General features: G+C 47.4%; 1 protein-coding gene across 1 annotated transcript in view; it reads right to left on the minus strand.

Annotated features, from left to right (window-relative positions):
- The window catches only part of NECAB3 (N-terminal EF-hand calcium binding protein 3), a 386730-nt gene that overhangs the window by 67893 nt on the left and 296249 nt on the right, over positions 1–22588 (minus strand). The window contains exon 11 of the mRNA XM_053712842.1: positions 21105–21118. Coding sequence (XP_053568817.1) covers positions 21105–21118 — 14 coding nt within the window. The remainder of the gene's footprint in view (positions 1–21104; positions 21119–22588) is intronic.

Consider the following 22588-nt stretch of genomic DNA (forward strand, 5'->3'; position numbering starts at 1 on the left):
TTAAGTACCACGGTCCCACCCCTTGCTCTCTCTTTCCTCCTCTTATTTGTGCTCTCTCTCCCTCTCTTTTGCGCTCTCTCTCCCCCTCTTTTGCTCTCTCTATCCCCCTCTCTTTTGCCCCTCTCTTTTGCTCTCTTTCTCTCTCTCCCTCTATTTTGCTCACTCTCCCCTCTCTTTTGCTCTCTCTCCCCCCTCTTTTGCTCTCTCTCTCCCCCTTCTTTTGCTCTCTCTCTCTCCCCCTCTTTTGCTCTCTCTCTCTCTCCCTCTTTTGCTCTCTCTCTCCGTCTCTTTTGCTCTCTCGTCCCTCTCTTTTGCTCTCTCGTCCCTCTCCTTTGCTCTCTCTCCCCTCTCTTTTGCTCTCTCTCTCCTCTCTTTTTTGCTCTCTCTATCCCCCTCTCTTTTGCTCTCTCTCTTCCCCCTCTCTTTTGCTCTCTCTCCCCCTTCTCTTTTGCTCTCTCTTTCCCTCTCTTTTGCTCACTCTCCCCCCTCTCTTTTGCTCTCTCTCTTTCTCTCCCCTTCTTTTGCTCTCTCTCTCCCTCTCTTTTGCTCACTCTCTCTCTCTCTTTTGCTCTCTCTCTTTCCCCGTCTCTTTTGCTCTCTCTCTCTCCCCTCTCTTTTGTGCTCTCTCTCTCCCTCCTCTGTTTTGCTCTCTCTCTCCCCCACTTTTGCTCTCTCTCCCCCTCTCTTTTGCTCTCTCTCTCCCCTCTCTTTTGCTCTCTCTCCCCTCTATTTTGCTCTCTCTCTCTCCTACCTCTCTTTTGCTCTCTCTCTCACTTTCCCCCCTCTTTATTGCTCTCTCTTTCCCCCTCTTTTTATCTCTCTCTCCCTCCTCTCTTTTGCTCTCACTCTCCCCCTCTCTTTTGCTCTCACTCTCCCCCTCTCTTTTGCTCTCTCTCTCTCCCCTCTCTTTTGCTATCTCTCTCCCCCTCTCTATCACTCTATCTTCCCCCTCTCTTTTGCTCTCTCTCTCTCTCTCTTTCTCCCTCTCTTTTGCTCTCTCTCTCCCTCCTCTATTTTGCTCTATCTTCCCCCTCTCTTTTGCTCTCTCTCTTTCGCTCTCTCTTTCCCCCCTCTTTTGCTCTCTCTCTCCCCCCTCTCTTCTGCTCTCTCTCCCTCCTATTTGCTCTATCTTCCCCCTCTCTTTTGCGCTCTCTCTCTCTCTTTCCCCCTCTCTTTTGCTCTCTCTCTCCTCTCTCTTTTGCTCTCTCTCTCTCTCCCTCCTCTATTTTGCTCTCTCTCTCCCCCTCTTTTGCTCTCTCCCCCTCTCTTTTGCTCTCTCTCTCCCCCTCTCTTTTGCTCTCTTTCTTCTCTCTTTTGCTCTCTATCGCCCTTTTTTGCTCTCTCTCTCCCCCTCTCTTTTGCTCTCTCTCCCCCTCTCTTTTGCTCTCTCTCTCCCCCTCTCTTTTGCTCTCTCTCTCTCTCCTCCCTCTCTTTTGCTCTCTCTCTCTTTCCCCCTTCTCTATTGCTCTCTCTTACCCCCTCTTTTTATCTCTCTCTCCCTCCTCTCTTTTGCTCTCACTCTCCCCCCTCTCTTTTGCTCTCTCTCTCCCCCCTCTTTTGCTATCTCTCTCCCCCTCTCATTTGCACTCTCTCTCTCTTTCCCTCTCTTTTGCTCTCTCTCTTCCCCGCTCTCTTTTGCTCTCTCTCATCCCTCTCTTTTGCTCTCTCTCTTTCCCCATCTCTTTTGCTCTCTCTCCCCCTCTCTTTTGCTCTCTCTCTTTCCCCCTCTCTTTTGCCCTCTCTCTCCCCCCCCCTCTCTTTTGCTCTCTTTCTTCTCTCTTTTGCTCTCTATCTCCCTCTTTTGCTCTCTCTCCCCCCCTCTCTTTTGCTCTCTCCCTCCTATTTAGCATGGGTGTTTTTTGGTGGTTGTAGATGTGGGGGTCAAAGTTAGAAAAAGTGTGTTTTTTTCAATTTATTCATCATATTTTATATGTTTTTTTTATAGTAAATTATAAGATACTAGTCCTAAAGCCCGTGTACACGGGCCAATTTTTTTAAGTACCACGGTCCCACCCCTTGCTCTCTCTTTCCTCCTCTTATTTGTGCTCTCTCTCCCTCTCTTTTGCGCTCTCTCTCCCCCTCTTTTGCTCTCTCTATCCCCCTCTCTTTTGCCCCTCTCTTTTGCTCTCTTTCTCTCTCTCCCTCTATTTTGCTCACTCTCCCCTCTCTTTTGCTCTCTCTCCCCCCTCTTTTGCTCTCTCTCTCCCCCTTCTTTTGCTCTCTCTCTCTCCCCCTCTTTTGCTCTCTCTCTCTCTCCCTCTTTTGCTCTCTCTCTCCGTCTCTTTTGCTCTCTCGTCCCTCTCTTTTGCTCTCTCGTCCCTCTCCTTTGCTCTCTCTCCCCTCTCTTTTGCTCTCTCTCTCCTCTCTTTTTTGCTCTCTCTATCCCCCTCTCTTTTGCTCTCTCTCTTCCCCCTCTCTTTTGCTCTCTCTCCCCCTTCTCTTTTGCTCTCTCTTTCCCTCTCTTTTGCTCACTCTCCCCCTCTCTTTTGCTCTCTCTCTTTCTCTCCCCTTCTTTTGCTCTCTCTCTCCCTCTCTTTTGCTCACTCTCTCTCTCTCTTTTGCTCTCTCTCTTTCCCCGTCTCTTTTGCTCTCTCTCTCTCCCCTCTCTTTTGTGCTCTCTCTCTCCCTCCTCTGTTTTGCTCTCTCTCTCCCCCACTTTTGCTCTCTCTCTCCCCCTCTCTTTTGCTCTCTCTCTCCCCTCTCTTTTGCTCTCTCTCCCCTCTATTTTGCTCTCTCTCTCTCCTACCTCTCTTTTGCTCTCTCTCTCACTTTCCCCCCTCTTTATTGCTCTCTCTTTCCCCCTCTTTTTATCTCTCTCCCCCTCCTCTCTTTTGCTCTCACTCTCCCCCTCTCTTTTGCTCTCACTCTCCCCCTCTCTTTTGCTCTCTCTCTCTCCCCTCTCTTTTGCTATCTCTCTCCCCCTCTCTATCGCTCTATCTTCCCCCTCTCTTTTGCTCTCTCTCTCTCTTTCTCCCTCTCTTTTGCTCTCTCTCTCCCTCCTCTATTTTGCTCTATCTTCCCCCTCTCTTTTGCTCTCTCTCTCTCTTTCGCTCTCTCTTTCCCCCCTCTTTTGCTCTCTCTCTCCCCCCTCTCTTCTGCTCTCTCTCCCTCCTATTTAGCATGGGTGTTTTTTGGTGGTTGTAACAGATTTTGGGGGTCAAAGTTAGAAAAAGTGTGTTTTTTCAATTTTTTCATCATATTTTATATATTTTTTATAGTAAATTATAAGATACTAGTCCTAAAGCAAATGTACACGGGCCACTTTTTTTAAGTACCGCGGTCCCACCCCTTGCTCTCTCTCTCCTCCTCTTATTTGCGCTCTCTCCCCCCTCTCTTTTGCGCTCTCTCTCCCCCTCTTTTGCTCTTTCTCTCCCCCTCTCTTTTGCTCTCTTTCTCTCTCCCCCTCTATTTTACTCTCTCTCTCCACCCTCTTTTGCTCTCTCTCCCCTCTCTTTTGCTCGCTCTCTCTTTCTCTTTTACTCACTCTCTCCCTCCTCTATTTTGCTCTATCTTCCCCCTCTCTTTTGCTCTCTCTCTCCCCCTCTCTTTTGCTCTCTCTCCCTTCTCTTTTGCTCTCTCTCCCCTCTCTTTTGCTCTCTCTCCCCTCTTTTGCTCTCTCTCCCCCCTCTTTTGCTCTCTCTCTCCCCCTCTTTTGCTCTCTCTCTCCCCATCTTTTGCCCTCTCTCTCCCTCCTCTCTTTTGCTATCTCTCTCCCCCTCTCTTTTGCGCTCTCTCTCTCTTTACCCCTCTCTTTTGCTCTCTCTCTTTCCCCCCTCTCTTTTGCTCTCTCTTTCCCCCCTATTTTGCTCGCTCTATCCCCCCTCTCTTCTGCTCTCTCCCTCCTATTAAGGATGGGTGTTTTTTTGTGGTTGTAGATGTGTAACAGATTTTGGGGGTCAAAGTTGGAACAAGTGTGTTTTTTTCAAATTTTTTCAACATATTTTATATATTTTTTATAGTAAATTATAAGATACTAGTCCTAAAGTCCGTGTACACGGGCCAATTTTTTTAAGTACCGCGGTCCCACCCCTTGCTCTCTCTCTCCTCCTCTTATTTGTGTTCTCTCTCTCCCCCCCTCTCTTTTGCGGTGTCTCTCCCCCTCTTTTGCTCTCTCTCTCCCCCTCTCTTTTGCCCCTCTCTTTTGCTCTCTTTCTCTCTCCCCCTCTATTTTGCTCTCTCTTTCCTCTTTTTTGCTCTCTCTCCCCCCCTCTTTTGCTCTCTTTCTCCCATTCTTTTGCTCTCTCTCACCCCCTCTTTTGCTCTCTCTCTCCCCCTCTTTTACTCTCTCTCTCTCTCCCCCCCTCTTTTGTTCACTCTCTACCTCTCTTTTGCTCACTCTCTCCCTCTCTTTTGCTCACTCTCTCCCTCCTCTATTTTGCTCTATCTTCCCCCTCTCTTTTGCTCTCTCTCCCCCTCTCTTTTGCTCTCTATCCCCTCTCTTGCTCTATCTCCCCTCTCTTTTGCTCTCTCTCTCCCCTCTTTTGCTCACTCTCCCCTCTTTTGCTCTCTCTCTCCCATCTTTTGCTCTCTCTCTTCCCTCTTTTGCTCTCTCTCTCCCCCTCTTTTGCTCTCTCTCTCTCTCCCTCTTTTGCTGTCTCTCTCTCCCGCTCTTTTGCTCACTCTCTCCCTCTCTTTTGCTCTCTCTCCCCCTCTCTTTTGCTTTCTCTCCCCCTCTCTTTTGCTCTCTCGTCCCTCTCTTTTGCTCTCTCATCCCTCTCTTTTGCTCTCTCATCCCTCTCTTTTGCTCTCTCTCCCCTCTCTTTTGCTCTCTCTATCCCCACTTTTGTTCTCTCTCTCCCCCCTCTTTTGCTTTCTTACCCCTCTTTTGCTCTCTCTCTCCTCTCTTTTTTGCTCTCTCTATCACCATCTCTTTTGCTCTCTCTCTTCCCCCACTCTTTTGCTCTCTCTCCCTCTTCTCTTTTGCTCTCTTCCCCATCTATTTTGCTATCTCTCTTTCCCCGTCTCTTTTGCTCTCTCTTGCCCCTCTCTTTTGCTTTCTTTATCTCTCCCCCTCTATTTTGCTCTCTCTCTCCCCCCTCTTTTGCTCTCTCTCTCCCCCCTCTTTTGCTCTCTCTCTCTCCCTCTCTTTTGCTCACTCTCTCCCCCTTTTTTTGCTCACTCTCTCCCTCTCTTTTGCTCACTCTCTCCCTCCTCTCTTTTGCTCTATCTTCCCCCTCTCTTTTGCTCTCTCTCCCTCTCTCTTTTGCTCTCTCTCCCCTCTCTTTTGCTCTCTCTCTCCCCTCTCTTGCTCTCTCTCTCCCCTCTTTTGCTCTCTCTCCCCTCTTTTGCTCTCTCTCTCCCCTCTTTTGCTCTCTCTCTCCCCTCTCTTGCTCTCTCTCTCCCCTCTTTTGCTCTCTCTCTCCCCTCTTTTGCTCTCTCTCTCACTCTCTTTTGCTCTCTCTCCCCCTCTCTTTTGCTCTCTCTCCCCCCCTCTCTTTTGCTCTCTCTTCCCTCTCTTTTTTTTTTTTTTTTTTTTTTTTTTTTTTTTCCAAACAAGCTTTATTGAAGAATAAAAAAGTTACAATACAAATGAGCAAAGAAACACTCAGTTCAAGGTATATAAGGACAAATAAATGATATATAGTACAGGCGGTATTCAGGTGTGACTTATCATAAATCCATCATAGTCAAGTTCTCAGTGTCTCTTTGGAGTTTTTTTTTTTTTTTTTTTCTTTTCAAGCTTGCGGGATTTTCTTCTGTTAATTCTTAACAAAACTTCTAACTTTAATAACATATAAACTTACAAACGTTACTACACATTGTCTGAATCTGCAAGTGTTGTTTCAAATACTAATTTCTATGCATATTGTCTTTTAAGGTGGCTGGGCATGAGGGTATCTCTAGCTCAATGATTTCTGCGTTTGCCAGAAGTTTTGTGTTAATTCAGTTATTTCCAGATGTATTTCTTAGGGGTTTGGGATTGTTAAAGGCCATAAGAGATCAGATGCCTAGGAACTACTCTTTTTTTTTTTTTTTTTTTTTTTTTTTTTTTTTTTTTTTGTAGCTATATAGATTGTGTCCAGATGCTTTGGAGTAGTATGTGTGGTGGAACAAAACCCCAGAGGTGTTAGTGGTGTTAGGTAAAAGCAGAGATAGATAGGGCAAGGGATGTTTAAATGCGACTTGGGGGAATGTAGTGACCTATAGTTTCTTGATGTTTCGGTTGATTGAGTTATATGTTGGTGTCTATATGGGATTGTTAACCAGGGGTGGTTGCTGTATCAGTGTGAATGTATGCTTCCCAGTATAGGGACATTGCACAATAGAAGTCCATTCTTTCTGTTTTGAGGTAGTGATACCTCTCCAGAGACAGGAGAAATGTGACGTTTTGGGACCAATCCTGTTTGGATGGGATCCTACTCTGTTTCCAGAGTCTTGGGATTAGTTGTTTTGCACTACTGAGCATGATGTATAATAGAGTGGCTTTATATTTGCATTTAATCTTTGGAGGATTGTTAAATAACAACGTTAAAGGGTCGAAAGGAATTGTCTGTGAAAGGATTTTCTGAATTTCCCCATGTATTTCCTGCCAATATGGCAGGATTATGGGGCACTCCCACCAAATGTGATATAGTGTTCCTGTCTGTTTGCAATTTCTCCAACAGAGGGGGTCGGAGTGTTGAAAAATTTTTGCTAATCTGCTTGGGTATAAGTACCATCTCCCTAGCAACTTCATGTTTGTCTCAGTGATTCCCATTGATGAGGGTGCCTTGCCCATCTGTTGGAAGATGGTGTTCCATGTACCTGGGGGTATCGTGGTATTCATCTCCGCCTCCCAAACCCTGGTGTATGATGGCAGGTTTTTCGAATGCATGGTTGTTAAAATTTTATATGTCATGGATAGTGAACCTCTCGTTACTTGCGGTGAATGGCATAGTTGCTCGAAGGGGTTAAGGTTTCGAGTAAGGTTAGGCTTATCTTTGTGGTGTGCAAGGAAGTGTGATAGTTGGAGATATTCAAACCATCTATTAAAGTATGTTATATTTTTTCCTTCTAAAGATGTTTTTGTTAAAATAGACCCCTGGTCTAGCACTGTGCATATAGGTAGGCCTGCTGTGATAGAGTATGAGCCCTTCGCCCACAGGTGCTTAAGTGGAGGGTAGTTACTGTTGTGGCATAAGGGAGTCAAGGGCGAGGGGATTGTGGATATATTTTTCTGAGATCTGGTGAGACTGTCCCATGTAGTTAGTGTATCAAGCACCAGTGGGGAAGCGAATACAAGGCTATCTCTATGTTGTCTATGTGTCCAGCACATGGCCCCCAGGCTTCGTGAGCCCGCTAGGTTGTGCTCCAGTTTAACCCATTCCTTGTTCGGTGCGTTCTTGCACCAGTCAATCACTCTGATGAGTTGGGCCGCTTGCTGATATAGTAAGAGGTTGGGTACCCCGAGGCCTCCGTTATCTCTGTTTCTATAAAGAACCGTTTTTGCTATTCTTGGGCGTTTATGTGCCCAAATGAAGGCGTTAACTATTTTTTGTACGGTATTAATGTAATGTGGTGGAGGTTGGATGGGGACAGTCTGAAACAGGTACAAGAGCTTTGGTAGCGTACTCATTTTAAAGGCTTGTATCTTTCCCAACCATGAAAGACTTTTACCCTGCCAAGACTTTAACTCCGATCTAATAGAATCTAGAAGGTGGAAGTGATTTAGTTGGTATAAGGAATCTCTGGATTTCGTTATGTGTATCCCCAAATACTTGATCGAGATGTTTTTAGATGTGAATTGAAATTGTGACGTGATCTGGGTGTTTGCTTGGTCTTTGATCCCTATGCCTAGAAACTCGGATTTTGACATGTTTATTTTAAAGTTGGAATATGTACTATATGTCTCAATCTCCGGGAGTAGCGACGAGAGAGACTGTAGAGGGGATGTGAGCGAGAATAGGATATCATCAGCGTATAGTGTTAATTTGTATTCTGTGTTGTTTATCTGAATCCCTTGTATATCTTTATTTTCCCTAACTTTTGAGGCTAGGACCTCCATGGCTAGAATAAATAATAAGGGGGATAGGGGGCAGCCCTGTCTTGTTCCATTTGAAATCCGGAAGGGGTCTGACAGAGAATCATTTAACTTAATACGGGCAGTTGGCGTTTGATATAGAGTAAAGATTTTCTCTATAAGCTTTTCCCCCAAACCAAACCTGGCAAGAACAAGTTTAAGGAACGTCCAATCTAGTCTGTCGAACGCCTTTTCGGCGTCGACGGCCAGAAAGACTGTTGGGATATTAAGGGTTTGTGTGTATTCTAATAAATTGAGAACCTTAATGGTGTTGTCTCTCGCTTCCCTTTGGGGTACAAAGCCCACCTGGTTCAAGTGAATTAGTTGGGGAAGGAATCTATTTAACCTGATGGCTATTAGTTTCGCAAATAGTTTCACGTCCACATTCAGTAATGAAATGGGACGGAAGTTTGAAGGGGTATCCGGTGATTTCCCGGGTTTGGGGATTACTGTGACATGTGCCTCCAACATTGAGGGTAGAAATGGGTGTGTCTGGTCGACTGCATTGTAAATGGAGCACAAATGTGGTAATAAGATATGTGCATACTTTTTATAATATGAGACGGTGAAGCCGTCTGGTCCTGGGCTTTTGCCAGTGGGGAGCTGTTTAAGAGCTAAAAGTATTTCGGGTGCAGAAAAGGGGATTTCCAGTTCTGCTGCCTGTGTTTCTGTCAGTTGGGGCAATAGGGAGTCTGCTAAGTACGTGTTGATCGATTGTGGCGTGTCTACGGGATGATTGTTTTTCTTTGGGAGGTTGTAAAGTTGAGAATAATATGTTAGGAACTGGGACAGGATTTCTGGCGTGGTGTGGACTTTCACGTTTGAGGGAGTTTTTACTTCATGTATGAAGGTTTTGAGTTTTTTTAGTTTGAGGGAGCGTGCAAGGAGCTTTCCCGCTCTATTGCTTTCAAAGTAGAACTTTTGTTTAGTTTTTAAAGCCAAAGTGTTAGCCTCCTTTATTAATTGGTCGTGTACTACCTTCCTAGCTTGTACAAGTTTTGCGAGGATTTGTGGGGATGTGGGGTTCCGTTTATGTTCGTATTCTAACTTGGATAAGAGATCTGTGGATGATTTGTATAGCATTCGTGTTTTCTGTTTAATGTGTGCTTGATATTTTATGAGTTCCCCTCTTATAAAACACTTGTGGGCTTCCCAGACTATCAATGGGTCTGTTTCAGGGAGTGAGTTAAATTGAAAGTATTCTGGAAGCACTTTCTCAATTTTACTATTGAGGTCGGGGCTCTTTAATAAATTATCCTCTAGTTTCCATTGATATGTGCTTTGTGGTGCAGATGGCCAATCGAGCCTAGTAAGTACTGCGGAGTGGTCAGACCAGACAGTGTGTGAGAGCTTTGAAGATAAGACGTTAGTGAGTCCCTTTTGATTAGTAAGTTGATAGTCGATTCTGCTATATGTACGGTGTGGGGAAGAGAAGAAGGAGTAGTCCCTCTTTTCGGGGTGTTTGAATCTCCAAATGTCGAACAGAGTTTGTTCATACATCAGTCTCCATAATTGTTTAGTTACTTGTTTAGGTGTTGTGGGCTTGGGGTTAGTGGTATCTAAGTTTGGTTGAATAGGGATATTGAAGTCCCCACCCATATAGAGTGCTCCTATTGTGAGGTCTAGTACCTGTGTGAAAACCTTTCTGAAAAAGGGGAGCTGTTTAGTATTGGGAGCATATAAGTTGACCAGCGTCACCGGGGTACCAAATAACAGGCCTGTGACACAAAGAAACCTGCCCTCTGTGTCTGTGTGTGTTTTTATGGGAGTGAAAGAAATGTTCTTGCCTATCAAGATGCTTACGCCATTGCGCTTATGGTCATAGGAGCTATGGAAGCATTGTGTGTATTGTCTTCCAAAATATCTAGGTTCTTTTGATTTTAGAAAGTGGGTCTCCTGTAAAAATAGGATATCACCCCCCTTCCTGTGGAGGTCTTTCATGGCTAAGGAACGCTTTTGTGCTGAATTTAGACCTCTGGTGTTTTGACTAATTAATGTGATTGTTCTATTTTTAATGGCCATGGCTAGCCTGGAAAAAGATATCTATTAGAGCAGTTATGAGTATGAAAGTAATTTCTGGCATTATAGTTTCTGTTTATGCATGGTGTTCCAGGCAAGTCCGCACACCCTCGCCTACAATGTGTAGCAATAACATACAAAATACAAAACAGTATGAGAAAAAAAATAAACAAGTAGCATAGATCAAATCTTAATAAAGAATATCTTAGATTACAAAATGTCATGTGACCTTTCAGGTTCTTGAGGGGCTATGAACCAGCTCCTTGTAACAAATATATAATTTATTGTAGAAGGATCTAAAACGTGTCTGAAATGAACTAACCCTGTCAACTGAGCGCATGGCATTATATTATAATGGGGATAGATTTAGCTCTTATTGCCACGGTGTCTCAGGTTTTTTTTATCTCTTTTTTTTTTTTTTTTTTTTTTTTTTTCCTAGATAAATGAATAAGGGTTTAGTTTCTAGGGGGTAGTATAGTTAACTTTTTTGTATAACTAGAAACTCTATAAAACAACATATTGAAAATATTATTAATGCAGTTGTTCACAAAAAAAAAAGTCAATAAGCACCATATGCTATACTTTACCAGGGCACAGTTCACTAATGTTGTTCACAGAGTATGTAGTAGGGCCTGGATGCAGTTTCTGAGGTAGTCCAGCATGTGAACAGTTATCCTTAGGCCATAGGCTGGGATAGGGTGCTCCGGGTCTTAGTCGGTGTTTGGGTCCTGGATCTGGGGGCAACCTTTTGCCATTCTCCAGGGGCCGCTCTCGATACTTTTTTCCTGGGGGGTTCTGAATGATCATCGGTCGATAGGCCCTCTGGCGGGTCTATTTCCAATGCAGAGCAAAAATCACTGACATCTTCATGGGATCTGCAGTTCAGTTTCCTGTTGCCATGCAGAACGTATAGATGGAAAGGGAATCCCCATCTGTAAAGAATCTTCTTTTGGCGGAGAAGTGTCGTCAGTGGGGCTAAGTCCCGTCTCCTTTGGAGTGTCCGTTGCGACAGGTCCTGGTAGAATTGGAGTACAGTACCTCTGAATTTTACTGGTTGATGTTTACGAGAAAGGTTTAGCAGCTCCTCTTTCACCCCAAAGTCCTTAAACTTCATGATAATGTCTCTTGGAGGTGCTGTGTCTGGGGGTTTAGGCCTGAGGGCTCTATGCGCTCTAACCCAAGGGATATCTGTGGAAGGAGGAGTATTCTTGAGATGAGCAAAAAGTGCTGGGAGGTATGTTGGGAAATCTTTGGGTAATACAGACTCAGGGACCCCACGGATTCTAAGGTTTTTCCGTCTGCTACGGTTCTCAAGGTCCTCTATTTTGTCATATAGATCAGCTATAATTTTAGTGTGATTGGTAGTAGTGTCATGAACTTCATTAATTTCTTCCTGTAAGTGGTCAGAGAACTCCTCCAATGCCTCCACTCTGTTGTTCATGGAGTGCAGATCTTGTTTGATTTCGGCAATTTCTTCGCGAATGCATGAGCGTATAATATCGGCTATGTCTTGTTTGGACGCCAACGTGGAGAGAATATTGTTTGGTACTGAGGTACTTTCTTCTGGTTCCTCCATGTTTTTTTGTGGTGTCAATTGCTTTTGTGAAAGCGATTTTCTGTGCTCTTCGCTTGCTGAGGCCTTAGAGCTTGTGGGGGAGAAAAATTGTTCTACCAGGTTGTCTTTATGATTAGATGATTTTAACAGTTTGTGGGGTTTTGAAGAGCGTTTGGCGTACATGTTGTCTTAGTGGCCTCTGGCAGCTCTCAATTGCCTCCTCAGTAGCCCCACTGTGAGCAGTAGGGCAGTGCCCTTGTGTTAGGTTGTTGCTATATATAAAATGTCTGGCTCTGCTGCATAAAGTATCTTCTATTAGGTATATTACAGGCCGCAGCCAACTTTTCTGATATAGATAAACTGTGATACCCTGTTGTCTAGGTTGAGCTTGTTCCACTATATTGCTGCTTGTAGGGTGAGGATCAGTCTTTCACAGAGTTGTGTATAGTGGCTAGCAGAGTATGTTTAGTGGGGCTGTTCTTGAGCACGGCGTGCCTAAGCTCCAATCGCCGTGGCTTTTTGCTGTAGCCTTTTGTTTCAATTAGGAAGGCCCTATAGTGAGTCTGTGAGTAAGGTCGTTATCGGCTTGCGTGTGGATTTGACCTGCGAGTGTCAGAGCTGTTATGTCTAGTCTGCGTGGCCTGCTCGTTTTGTCACCGGGACTGTCTGCCCTGTAGAGTGACAGCTCGCTATTTATGGCGTGACATGTACCGCTCCCGCGGGTAAGTGAAAAGGTCTGTGTCTATATAAAGTTCAGGCACATAATCTCACCGCTCTCCGGTTGCTGATGGCGCGCTGACTTTCACTTTTTTCTACTGATCTCGGCTCCGGGTATATGCAGCGTGCGTCTGAGGCCTCAGTATTAGACGTAGTTAGTGGCTGTATCGGTATTTGCGCAGCGATGTCAGATCTGCTTAGTTCCCTCTGTTCCCCAGATACAGGACATCTTTTGCCTCTATGTACTTATCATTAATCTGTAGTTAGTAGGGTCTTTTCAGACAGATTAGTGGAGCTAGTTTGCAGAGCTAAGGTGTTACGCAGCCATCTTTGCTGCGGCCAGCTCCGCCCCCCTCTTCCCTCTCTTTTGCTCTATCTCTCTCTCCCTCTTTTGCTGTCTCTCTCCCCCTCTTTTGCTCTCTCTCTCCCTCTCTTTTGCTCTCTCTCTCCCTCTCTTTTGCTCTCTCTCCCCCTCTCTTTTGCTCTCTCGTCCCTCTCTTTTGCTCTCTCTTCCCTCTTTTTTGCTCTCTGTCCCCTCTCTTTTGCTCTCTCTCTCTCCCGTCTTTTGTTCTCTCTCTCCCCCCTCTTTTGCTCTCTTACCCCTCTTTTGCTCTCTCTCCTCTCTTTTTTGCTCTCTCTATCCCACTCTCTTTTGCTCTCTCTCTTCCCCCTCTCTTTTACTCTCTCTCCCTCCTCTCTTTTGCTCTCTTCCCCTTCTCTTTTGCTCTCTCTCTTCCCCCGTCTCTTTTGCTCTCTCTCCTTCCTCTCTTTTGCTCTCTCTCTACCCTCTCTTTTGCTCTCTCTCACTCCCTCCTCTCTTTTGCTCTATCTTCCCCCTCTCTTTTGCTCTCTCTCCCCCTCTCTTTTGCTCTGTCTTGCTCTCTCTCCCCTCTCTTTTGCTCTCTCTCTCCCCTCTTTTGCTCTCTCTCCCCTTTTGCTGTCTCTCTCCCCTCTTTTGCTGTCTCTCTCCCCCTCTTTTGCTCTCTCTCTCCCTCTCTTTTGCTCTCTCTCTCCCCCTCTCTTTTGCTCTCTCTCCCCCTCTCTTTTGCTCTCTCTCCCCCTCTCTTTTGCTCTCTCTCCCCCTCTCTTTTGCTCTTTCTCTCCCCTCTTTTGCTCTCTCTCTCCCCTCTTTTGCTCTCTCTCCCCCCCTCTTGTGCTCTCTTACCCCTCTTTTGCTCTCTCTCCTCTCTCTTTTGCTCTCTCTATCCCCTCTCTTTTGCTCTCTCTCTTTCCCCCTCTCTTTTGCTCTCTCCCCTCTCTTTTGCTCTCTTTCTTTCCCCATCTCTTTTGCTCTCCCTCCTCTCTTTTGCTCTATCTTCCCCCTCTCTTTTGCTCTCTCTCTCCCCCTCTCTTTTGCTCTCTCCCCTCACTTTTGCTCTCTCTTGCTCTATCTCCCCTCTCTTTTGCTCTCTCTCTCCCCTCTTTTGCTCCCTCTCCCCTCTTTTGCTCTCTCTCTCCCCTCTTTTGCTCTCTCTCTTCCCTCTTTTGCTCTCTCTCTCCCCCTCTTTTGCTCTCTCTCTACCCCTCTTTTGCTCTCTCTCTCCAGCTTTTTTGCTCACTCTCTCCCGCTCTTTTGCTCTCTCTCCCCCTCTCTTTTGCTCTCTCTCCCCCTCTCTTTTGCTCTCTCGTCCCTCTCTTTTGCTCTCTCATCCCTCTCTTTTGCTCTCTCTCCCCTCTCTTTTGCTCTCTCTCTCCCCTCTTTGTTCTCTCTCTCCCCCGTCTTTTGCTCTCTTACCCCTCTTTTGCTCTCTCTCTCCTCTCTTTTTTGTTCTCTCTATCCCCCTCTCTTTTGCTCTCTATCTTCCCCCTCTCTTTTGCTCTCTCTCCCTCCTCTCTTTTGCTCTCTTCCCCCTCTCTTTTGCTCTCTCTCTTCCCCATCTCTTTTGCTCTCTCTCCCTCCTCTCTTTTGCTCTCTCTCTCCCCTCTCTCTCCCTTCTCTATTTTGCTCTCTATCCCCCCTCTCTTTTGCTCTCTCTCTCCCCCCTCTCTTTTGCTCTCTATCCCCCTCTTTTGGGTACTAGTCCTAAAGCCCATGTACACGGGCCAATTTTTTTAGTACCGTGGTCCCTCCCCTTGCTATCTCTCTCCTCCTCTTATTTGCGCTCTCTCCCACTCTCTTTTGCGCTCTCTCTCCCCCTCTTTTGCTCTTTTTCTCCCCCTCTCTTTTGCTCTCTTTCTCTCTCGCACCTATCTTTTGCTCTCTTTATCTCTCCCCCTCTATTTTGCTCTCTCTCCCCCATCTTTTGCTCTCTCTCTCACCCTCTTTTGCTCTCTCTCTCCCTCTCTTTTGCTCTTTCTCTCCCCTCTTTTGCTCTCTCTCTCCCCTCTTTTGCTCTCTCTCCCCCCCTCTTGTGCTCTCTTACCCCTCTTTTGCTCTCTCTCTCCTCTCTCTTTTGCTCTCTCTATCCCCTCTCTTTTGCTCTCTCTCTTTCCCCCTCTCTTTTGCTCTCTCCCCTCTCTTTTGCTCTCTTTCTTTCCCCATCTCTTTTGCTCTCCCTCCTCTCTTTTGCTCTATCTTCCCCCTCTCTTTTGCTCTCTCTCTCCCCCTCTCTTTTGCTCTCTCCCCTCACTTTTGCTCTCTCTTGCTCTATCTCCCCTCTCTTTTGCTCTCTCTCTCCCCTCTTTTGCTCCCTCTCCCCTCTTTTGCTCTCTCTCTCCCCTCTTTTGCTCTCTCTCTTCCCTCTTTTGCTCTCTCTCTCCCCCTCTTTTGCTCTCTCTCTCTACCCCTCTTTTGCTCTCTCTCTCCAGCTTTTTTGCTCACTCTCTCCCGCTCTTTTGCTCTCTCTCCCCCTCTCTTTTGCTCACTCTCCCCCTCTCTTTTGCTCTCTCGTCCCTCTCTTTTGCTCTCTCATCCCTCTCTTTTGCTCTCTCTCCCCTCTCTTTTGCTCTCTCTCTCCCCTCTTTGTTCTCTCTCTCTCCCCCGTCTTTTGCTCTCTTACCCCTCTTTTGCTCTCTCTCCTCTCTTTTTTGTTCTCTCTATCCCCCTCTCTTTTGCTCTCTATCTTCCCCCTCTCTTTTGCTCTCTCCCCCTCCTCTCTTTTGCTCTCTTCCCCCTCTCTTTTGCTCTCTCTCTTTCCCCATCTCTTTTGCTCTCTCTCCCTCCTCTCTTTTGCTCTCTCTCTCCCCTCTCTCTCCCTTCTCTATTTTGCTCTCTATCCCCCCTCTCTTTTGCTCTCTCTCTCCCCCCTCTCTTTTGCTCTCTATCCCCCTCTTTTGGGTACTAGTCCTAAAGCCCATGTACACGGGCCATTTTTTTTAGTACCGTGGTCCCTCCCCTTGCTATCTCTCTCCTCCTCTTATTTGCGCTCTCTCCCACTCTCTTTTGCGCTCCCTCTCCCCCTCTTTTGCTCTTTTTCTCCCCCTCTCTTTTGCTCTCTTTCTCTCTCGCACCTATCTTTTGCTCTCTTTATCTCTCCCCCTCTATTTTGCTCTCTCTCTCCCCCATCTTTTGCTCTCTCTCTCACCCTCTTTTGCTCTCTCTCTCCCTCTCTTTTGCTCACTCTCTCCCCATCTTTTGCTCACTCTCTCCCCCTCTTTTGCTCACTCTCTCCCCCTCTTTTGCTCACTCTCTCCCTCCTCTCTTTTGCTCTATCTTCCTCCTCTCTTTTGCTCTCTCTCCCCCTCTCTTTTGCTCTGTCTTGCTCTCTCTCCCCTCTCTTTTGCTCTCTCTCTTCCCTCTTTTGCTCTCTCTCTCCCCTCTTTTACTCTCTCTCTCCCCTCTTTTGCTCTCACTCTCCCTCTTTTGCTCTCTCTCTCCCCCTCTTTTGCTGTTTCTCTCCCCCTCTTTTGCTGTCTCTCTCCCTCTCTTTTACTCTCTCTCCCTCTCTATTGCTCTCTTTCCCCCTCTCTTTTGCTCTCTCTCCCCCTCTCTTTTGTTCTCTCTCCCCCTCTCTTTTGCTCTGTCATCCCTTTCTTTTGCTCTCTCGTCCCTCTCTTTTGCTCTCTCTCCCCTCTCTTTTGCTCACTCTCTCCCCTCTTTTGCTCTCTTACCCCTCTTTTGCTCTCTCTCTTCTCTTTTTTGCTCTCTCTATCCCCCTCTCTTTTGCTCTCTCTCTTCCCCCTCTCTTTTGCTCTCTCTCTTCCCCCTCTCTTTTGCTCTCTCTCCCTCCTCTCTTTTGCTCTCTTCCCACCCTCTCTTTTGCTCTCTCTCTTTCCCCGTCTCTTTTGCTCTCTCTCCCTCCTCTCTTTTGTTCTCTCTCCCCCTCTCTTTTGCTCTGTCATCCCTTTCTTTTGCTCTCTCATCCCTCTCTTTTGCTCTCTCTCCCCTCTCTTTTGCTCACTCTCTCCCCTCTTTTGCTCTCTTACCCCTCTTTTGCTCTCTCTCTTCTCTTTTTTGCTCTCTCTATCCCCCTCTCTTTTGCTCTCTCTCTTCCCCCTCTCTTTTGCTCTCTCTCTTCCCCCTCTCTTTTGCTCTCTCTCCCTCCTCTCTTTTGCTCTCTTCCCACCCTCTCTTTTGCTCTCTCTCTTTCCCCGTCTCTTTTGCTCTCTCTCCCTCCTCTCTTTTGCTCTCTCTCTCCCCTCTCTTTTGCTCTCTCTCTCCCTTCTCTCTTTTGCTCTATCTTCCCCCTCTCTTTTGCTCTCTCTCCCCCTCTCTTTTGCTCTCTCTTGCTCACTCTCTCCCTCTCTTTTGCTCACTCTCTCCCTCCTCTATTTTGCTCTATCTTCCCCCTCTCTTTTGCTCTCTCTCCCCCTCTCTTTTGCTCTCTATCCCCTCTCTTGCTCTATCTCCCCTCTCTTTTGCTCTCTCTCTCCCCTCTTTTGCTCTCTCTCTCCCCTCTTTTGCTCTCTCTCTCTCCCATCTTTTGCTCTCTCTCTTCCCTCTTTTGCTCTCTCTCTCCCCCTCTTTTGCTCTCTCTCTCTCTCCCTCTTTTGCTGTCTCTCTCTCCCGCTCTTTTGCTCACTCTCTCCCGCTCTTTTGCTCACTCTCTCCCTCTCTTTTGCTCTCTCTCCCCCTCTCTTTTGCTTTCTCTCCCCCTCTCTTTTGCTCTCTCGTCCCTCTCTTTTGCTCTCTCATCCCTCTCTTTTGCTCTCTCTCCCCTCTCTTTTGCTCTCTCTATCCCCACTTTTGTTCTCTCTCTCCCCCCTCTTTTGCTCTCTTACCCCTCTTTTGCTCTCTCTCTCCTCTCTTTTTTGCTCTCTCTATCACCATCTCTTTTGCTCTCTCTCTTCCCCCACTCTTTTGCTCTCTCTCCCTCCTCTCTTTTGCTCTCTTCCCCATCTATTTTGCTTTCTCTCTTTCCCCGTCTCTTTTGCTCTCTCTTGCCCCTCTCTTTTGCTTTCTTTATCTCTCCCCCTCTATTTTGCTCTCTCTCTCCCCCCTCTTTTGCTCTCTCTCTCCCCCTTTTTTTGCTCACTCTCTCCCTCTCTTTTGCTCACTCTCTCCCTCCTCTCTTTTGCTCTATCTTCCCCCTCTCTTTTGCTCTCTCTCCCTCTCTCTTTTGCTCTCTCTCCCCTCTCTTTTGCTCTCTCTCTCCCCTCTCTTGCTCTCTCTCTCCCCTCTTTTGCTCTCTCTCTCTCCCTCTTTTGCTGTCTCTCTCCCCCTCTTTTGCTCTCTCTCTCCCTCTCTTTTGCTCTCTCTCTCCCTCTCTTTTGCTCCCTCTCCCCCTCTCTTTTGCTCTCTCGTCCCTCTCTTTTGCTCTCTCTTCCCTCTTTTTTGCTCTCTGTCCCCTCTCTTTTGCTCTCTCTCTCCCGTCTTTTGTTCTCTCTCTCCCCCCTCTTTTGCTCTCTTACCCCTCTTTTGCTCTCTCTCCTCTCTTTTTTGCTCTCTCTATCCCACTCTCTTTTGCTCTCTCTCTTCCCCCTCTCTTTTACTCTCTCTCCCTCCTCTCTTTTGGTCTCTTCCCCTTCTCTTTTGCTCTCTCTCTTCCCCCGTCTCTTTTGCTCTCTCTCCTTCCTCTCTTTTGCTCTCTCTCTACCCTCTCTTTTGCTCTCTCTCTCTCCCTCCTCTCTTTTGCTCTATCTTCCCCCTCTCTTTTGCTCTCTCTCCCCCTCTCTTTTGCTCTGTCTTGCTCTCTCTCCCCTCTCTTTTGCTCTCTCTCTCCCCTCTTTTGCTCTCTCTCCCCTTTTGCTGTCTCTCTCCCCTCTTTTGCTGTCTCTCTCCCCCTCTTTTGCTCTCTCTCTCCCTCTCTTTTGCTCTCTCTCTCCCCCTCTCTTTTGCTCTCTCTCCCCCTCTCTTTTGCTCTCTCTCCCCCTCTCTTTTGCTCTCTCTCCCCCTCTCTTTTGCTCTTTCTCTCCCCATCTTTTGCTCTCTCTCTCCCCTCTTTTGCTCTCTCTCCCCCCCTCTTGTGCTCTCTTACCCCTCTTTTGTTCTCTCTCCTCTCTCTTTTGCTCTCTCTATCCCCTCTCTTTTGCTCTCTCTCTTTCCCCCTCTCTTTTGCTCTCTCCCCTCTCTTTTGCTCTCTTTCTTTCCCCATCTCTTTTGCTCTCCCTCCTCTCTTTTGCTCTATCTTCCCCCTCTCTTTTGCTCTCTCTCTCCCCCTCTCTTTTGCTCTATCTCCCCTCTCTTTTGCTCTCTCTCTCCCCTCTTTTGCTCCCTCTCCCCTCTTTTGCTCTCTCTCTCCCCTCTTTTGCTCTCTCTCTTCCCTCTTTTGCTCTCTCTCTCCCCCTCTTTTGCTCTCTCTCTACCCCTCTTTTGCTCTCTCTCTCCAGCTTTTTTGCTCACTCTCTCCCGCTCTTTTGCTCTCTCTCCCCCTCTCTTTTGCTCTCTCTCCCCCTCTCTTTTGCTCTCTCGTCCCTCTCTTTTGCTCTCTCATCCCTCTCTTTTGCTCTCTCTCCCCTCTCTTTTGCTCTCTCTCTCCCCTCTTTGTTCTCTCTCTCCCCCGTCTTTTGCTCTCTTACCCCTCTTTTGCTCTCTCTCTCCTCTCTTTTTTGTTCTCTCTATCCCCCTCTCTTTTGCTCTCTATCTTCCCCCTCTCTTTTGCTCTCTCTCCCTCCTCTCTTTTGCTCTCTTCCCCCTCTCTTTTGCTCTCTCTCTTTCCCCATCTCTTTTGCTCTCTCTCCCTCCTCTCTTTTGCTCTCTCTCTCCCCTCTCTCTCTCTCCCTTCTCTATTTTGCTCTCTATCCCCCCTCTCTTTTGCTCTCTCTCTCCCCCCTCTCTTTTGCTCTCTATCCCCCTCTTTTGGGTACTAGTCCTAAAGCCCATGTACACGGGCCAATTTTTTTAGTACCGTGGTCCCTCCCCTTGCTATCTCTCTCCTCCTCTTATTTGCGCTCTCTCCCACTCTCTTTTGCGCTCTCTCTCCCCCTCTTTTGCTCTTTTTCTCCCCCTCTCTTTTGCTCTCTTTCTCTCTCGCACCTATCTTTTGCTCTCTTTATCTCTCCCCCTCTATTTTGCTCTCTCTCTCCCCCATCTTTTGCTCTCTCTCTCACCCTCTTTTGCTCTCTCTCTCCCCCTCTCTTTTGCTCTTTCTCTCCCCTCTTTTGCTCTCTCTCTCCCCTCTTTTGCTCTCTCTCCCCCCCTCTTGTGCTCTCTTACCCCTCTTTTGCTCTCTCTCTCCTCTCTCTTTTGCTCTCTCTATCCCCTCTCTTTTGCTCTCTCTCTTTCCCCCTCTCTTTTGCTCTCTCCCCTCTCTTTTGCTCTCTTTCTTTCCCCATCTCTTTTGCTCTCCCTCCTCTCTTTTGCTCTATCTTCCCCCTCTCTTTTGCTCTCTCTCTCCCCCTCTCTTTTGCTCTCTCCCCTCACTTTTGCTCTCTCTTGCTCTATCTCCCCTCTCTTTTGCTCTCTCTCTCCCCTCTTTTGCTCCCTCTCCCCTCTTTTGCTCTCTCTCTCCCCTCTTTTGCTCTCTCTCTTCCCTCTTTTGCTCTCTCTCTCCCCCTCTTTTGCTCTCTCTCTACCCCTCTTTTGCTCTCTCTCTCCAGCTTTTTTGCTCACTCTCTCCCGCTCTTTTGCTCTCTCTCCCCCTCTCTTTTGCTCTCTCTCCCCCTCTCTTTTGCTCTCTCGTCCCTCTCTTTTGCTCTCTCATCCCTCTCTTTTGCTCTCTCTCCCCTCTCTTTTGCTCTCTCTCTCCCCTCTTTGTTCTCTCTCTCCCCCGTCTTTTGCTCTCTTACCCCTCTTTTGCTCTCTCTCTCCTCTCTTTTTTGTTCTCTCTATCCCCCTCTCTTTTGCTCTCTATCTTCCCCCTCTCTTTTGCTCTCTCTCCCTCCTCTCTTTTGCTCTTTTCCCCCTCTCTTTTGCTCTCTCTCTTTCCCCATCTCTTTTGCTCTCTCTCCCTCCTCTCTTTTGCTCTCTCTCTCCCCTCTCTCTCCCTTCTCTATTTTGCTCTCTATCCCCCCTCTCTTTTGCTCTCTCTCTCCCCCCTCTCTTTTGCTCTCTATCCCCCTCTTTTGGGTACTAGTCCTAAAGCCCATGTACACGGGCCATTTTTTTTAGTACCGTGGTCCCTCCCCTTGCTATCTCTCTCCTCCTCTTATTTGCGCTCTCTCCCACTCTCTTTTGCGCTCTCTCTCCCCCTCTTTTGCTCTTTTTCTCCCCCTCTCTTTTGCTCTCTTTCTCTCTCGCACCTATCTTTTGATCTCTTTATCTCTCCCCCTCTATTTTGCTCTCTCTCTCCCCCATCTTTTGCTCTCTCTCTCACCCTCTTTTGCTCTCTCTCTCCCTCTCTTTTGCTCACTCTCTCCCCCTCTTTTGCTCACTCTCTCCCCCTCTTTTGCTCACTCTCTCCCCCTCTTTTGCTCACTCTCTCCCTCCTCTCTTTTGCTCTATCTTCCCCTTCTCTTTTGCTCTCTCTCCCCCTCTCTTTTGCTCTGTCTTGCTCTCTCTCCCCTCTCTTTTGCTCTCTCTCTTCCCTCTTTTGCTCTCTCTCTCCCCTCTTTTACTCTCTCTCTCCCCTCTTTTGCTCTCACTCTCCCTCTTTTGCTCTCTCTCTCCCCCTCTTTTGCTGTTTCTCTCCCCCCTCTTTTGCTGTCTCTCTCCCTCTCTTTTACTCTCTCTCCCTCTCTATTGCTCTCTTTCCCCTCTCTTTTGCTCTCTCTCCCCCTCTCTTTTGTTCTCTCTCCCCCTCTCTTTTGCTCTGTCATCCCTTTCTTTTGCTCTCTCGTCCCTCTCTTTTGCTCTCTCTCCCCTCTCTTTTGCTTACTCTCTCCCCTCTTTTGCTCTCTTACCCCTCTTTTGCTCTCTCTCTTCTCTTTTTTGCTCTCTCTATCCCCCTCTCTTTTGCTCTCTCTCTTCCCCCTCTCTTTTGCTCTCTCTCTTCCCCCTCTCTTTTGCTCTCTCTCCCTCCTCTCTTTTGCTCTCTTCCCACCCTCTCTTTTGCTCTCTCTCTTTCCCCGTCTCTTTTGCTCTCTCTCCCTCCTCTCTTTTGCTCTCTCTCTCCCCTCTCTTTTGCTCTCTCTCTCCCTTCTCTCTTTTGCTCTATCTTCCCCCTCTCTTTTGCTCTCTCTCCCCCTCTCTTTTGCTCTCTCTTGCTCTCTCTCCCCTCTCTTTTGCTCTCTCTCTCCCCTCTTTTGCTCTCTCTCCCCGCTTTTGCTGTCTCTCTCCCCTCTTTTGCTGTCTCTCTCCTTCTCTTTTGCTGTCTCTCTCCCTCTCTATTGCTCTCTCTCCCACTCTCTTTTGCTCTCTCTCCCCCTCTCTTTTGCTCTCTCATCCCTCTCTTTTGCTCTCTCTCCCCTCTCTTTTGCTCTCTCTCCCCTCTTTTGCTCTCTCTCTCCCCTCTTTTGCTCTCTCTCTCTCCCCCCCTCTTGTGCTCTCTTACCCCTTTTTTGCTCTCTCTCTCCTCTCTTTTTTTGCTCTCTCTATCCCCCTCTATTTTGCTCTCTCTTTTTCCCCCTCTCTTTTGCTCTCTCCCCCTCTCTTTTGCTCTCTTTCTTTCCCCATCTCTTTTGCTCTCTCTCCCCTCTCTTTTGCTCTCTCTCTCTCCCCTCTTTTGCTCTCTCTCTCTCTCCCCCCCTCTTGTGCTCTCTTACTCCTCTTTTGCTCTCTCTCTCCCCTCTTTTGCTCTCTCTCTCTCTCTCACCCCTCTTGTGCTCTCTTATCCCTCTTTTGCTCTCTCTCTCTCCTCTCTTTTTTGCTCTCTCTATCCCCCTCTCTTTTGCTCTCCCCTCCCTCTCTTTTGCTCTCTATCCCCCTCTTTTGCTCTCTCTCTCCCCCTCTCTTTTGCTCTCTCCCCCTCTCTTTTTCTCTCTTTCTTTCCCCATCTCTTTGCTTTCTCTCCCCTCTCTTTTCCTCTCTCTCTCTCCCCTCTTTTGCTCTCTCTCTCTCCCCCCTCTTTTGCTCTCTCTCTCTCCCCCCCTCTTGTGCTCTCTTACTCCTCTTTTGCTCTCTCCCCTCTTTTGCTCTCTCTCTCCCCCCTCTTGTGCTCTCT

This window comes from Bombina bombina, chromosome 1 (genome assembly GCF_027579735.1).
Source record: "Bombina bombina isolate aBomBom1 chromosome 1, aBomBom1.pri, whole genome shotgun sequence".
NCBI classification, from domain to species: domain Eukaryota; kingdom Metazoa; phylum Chordata; class Amphibia; order Anura; family Bombinatoridae; genus Bombina; species Bombina bombina.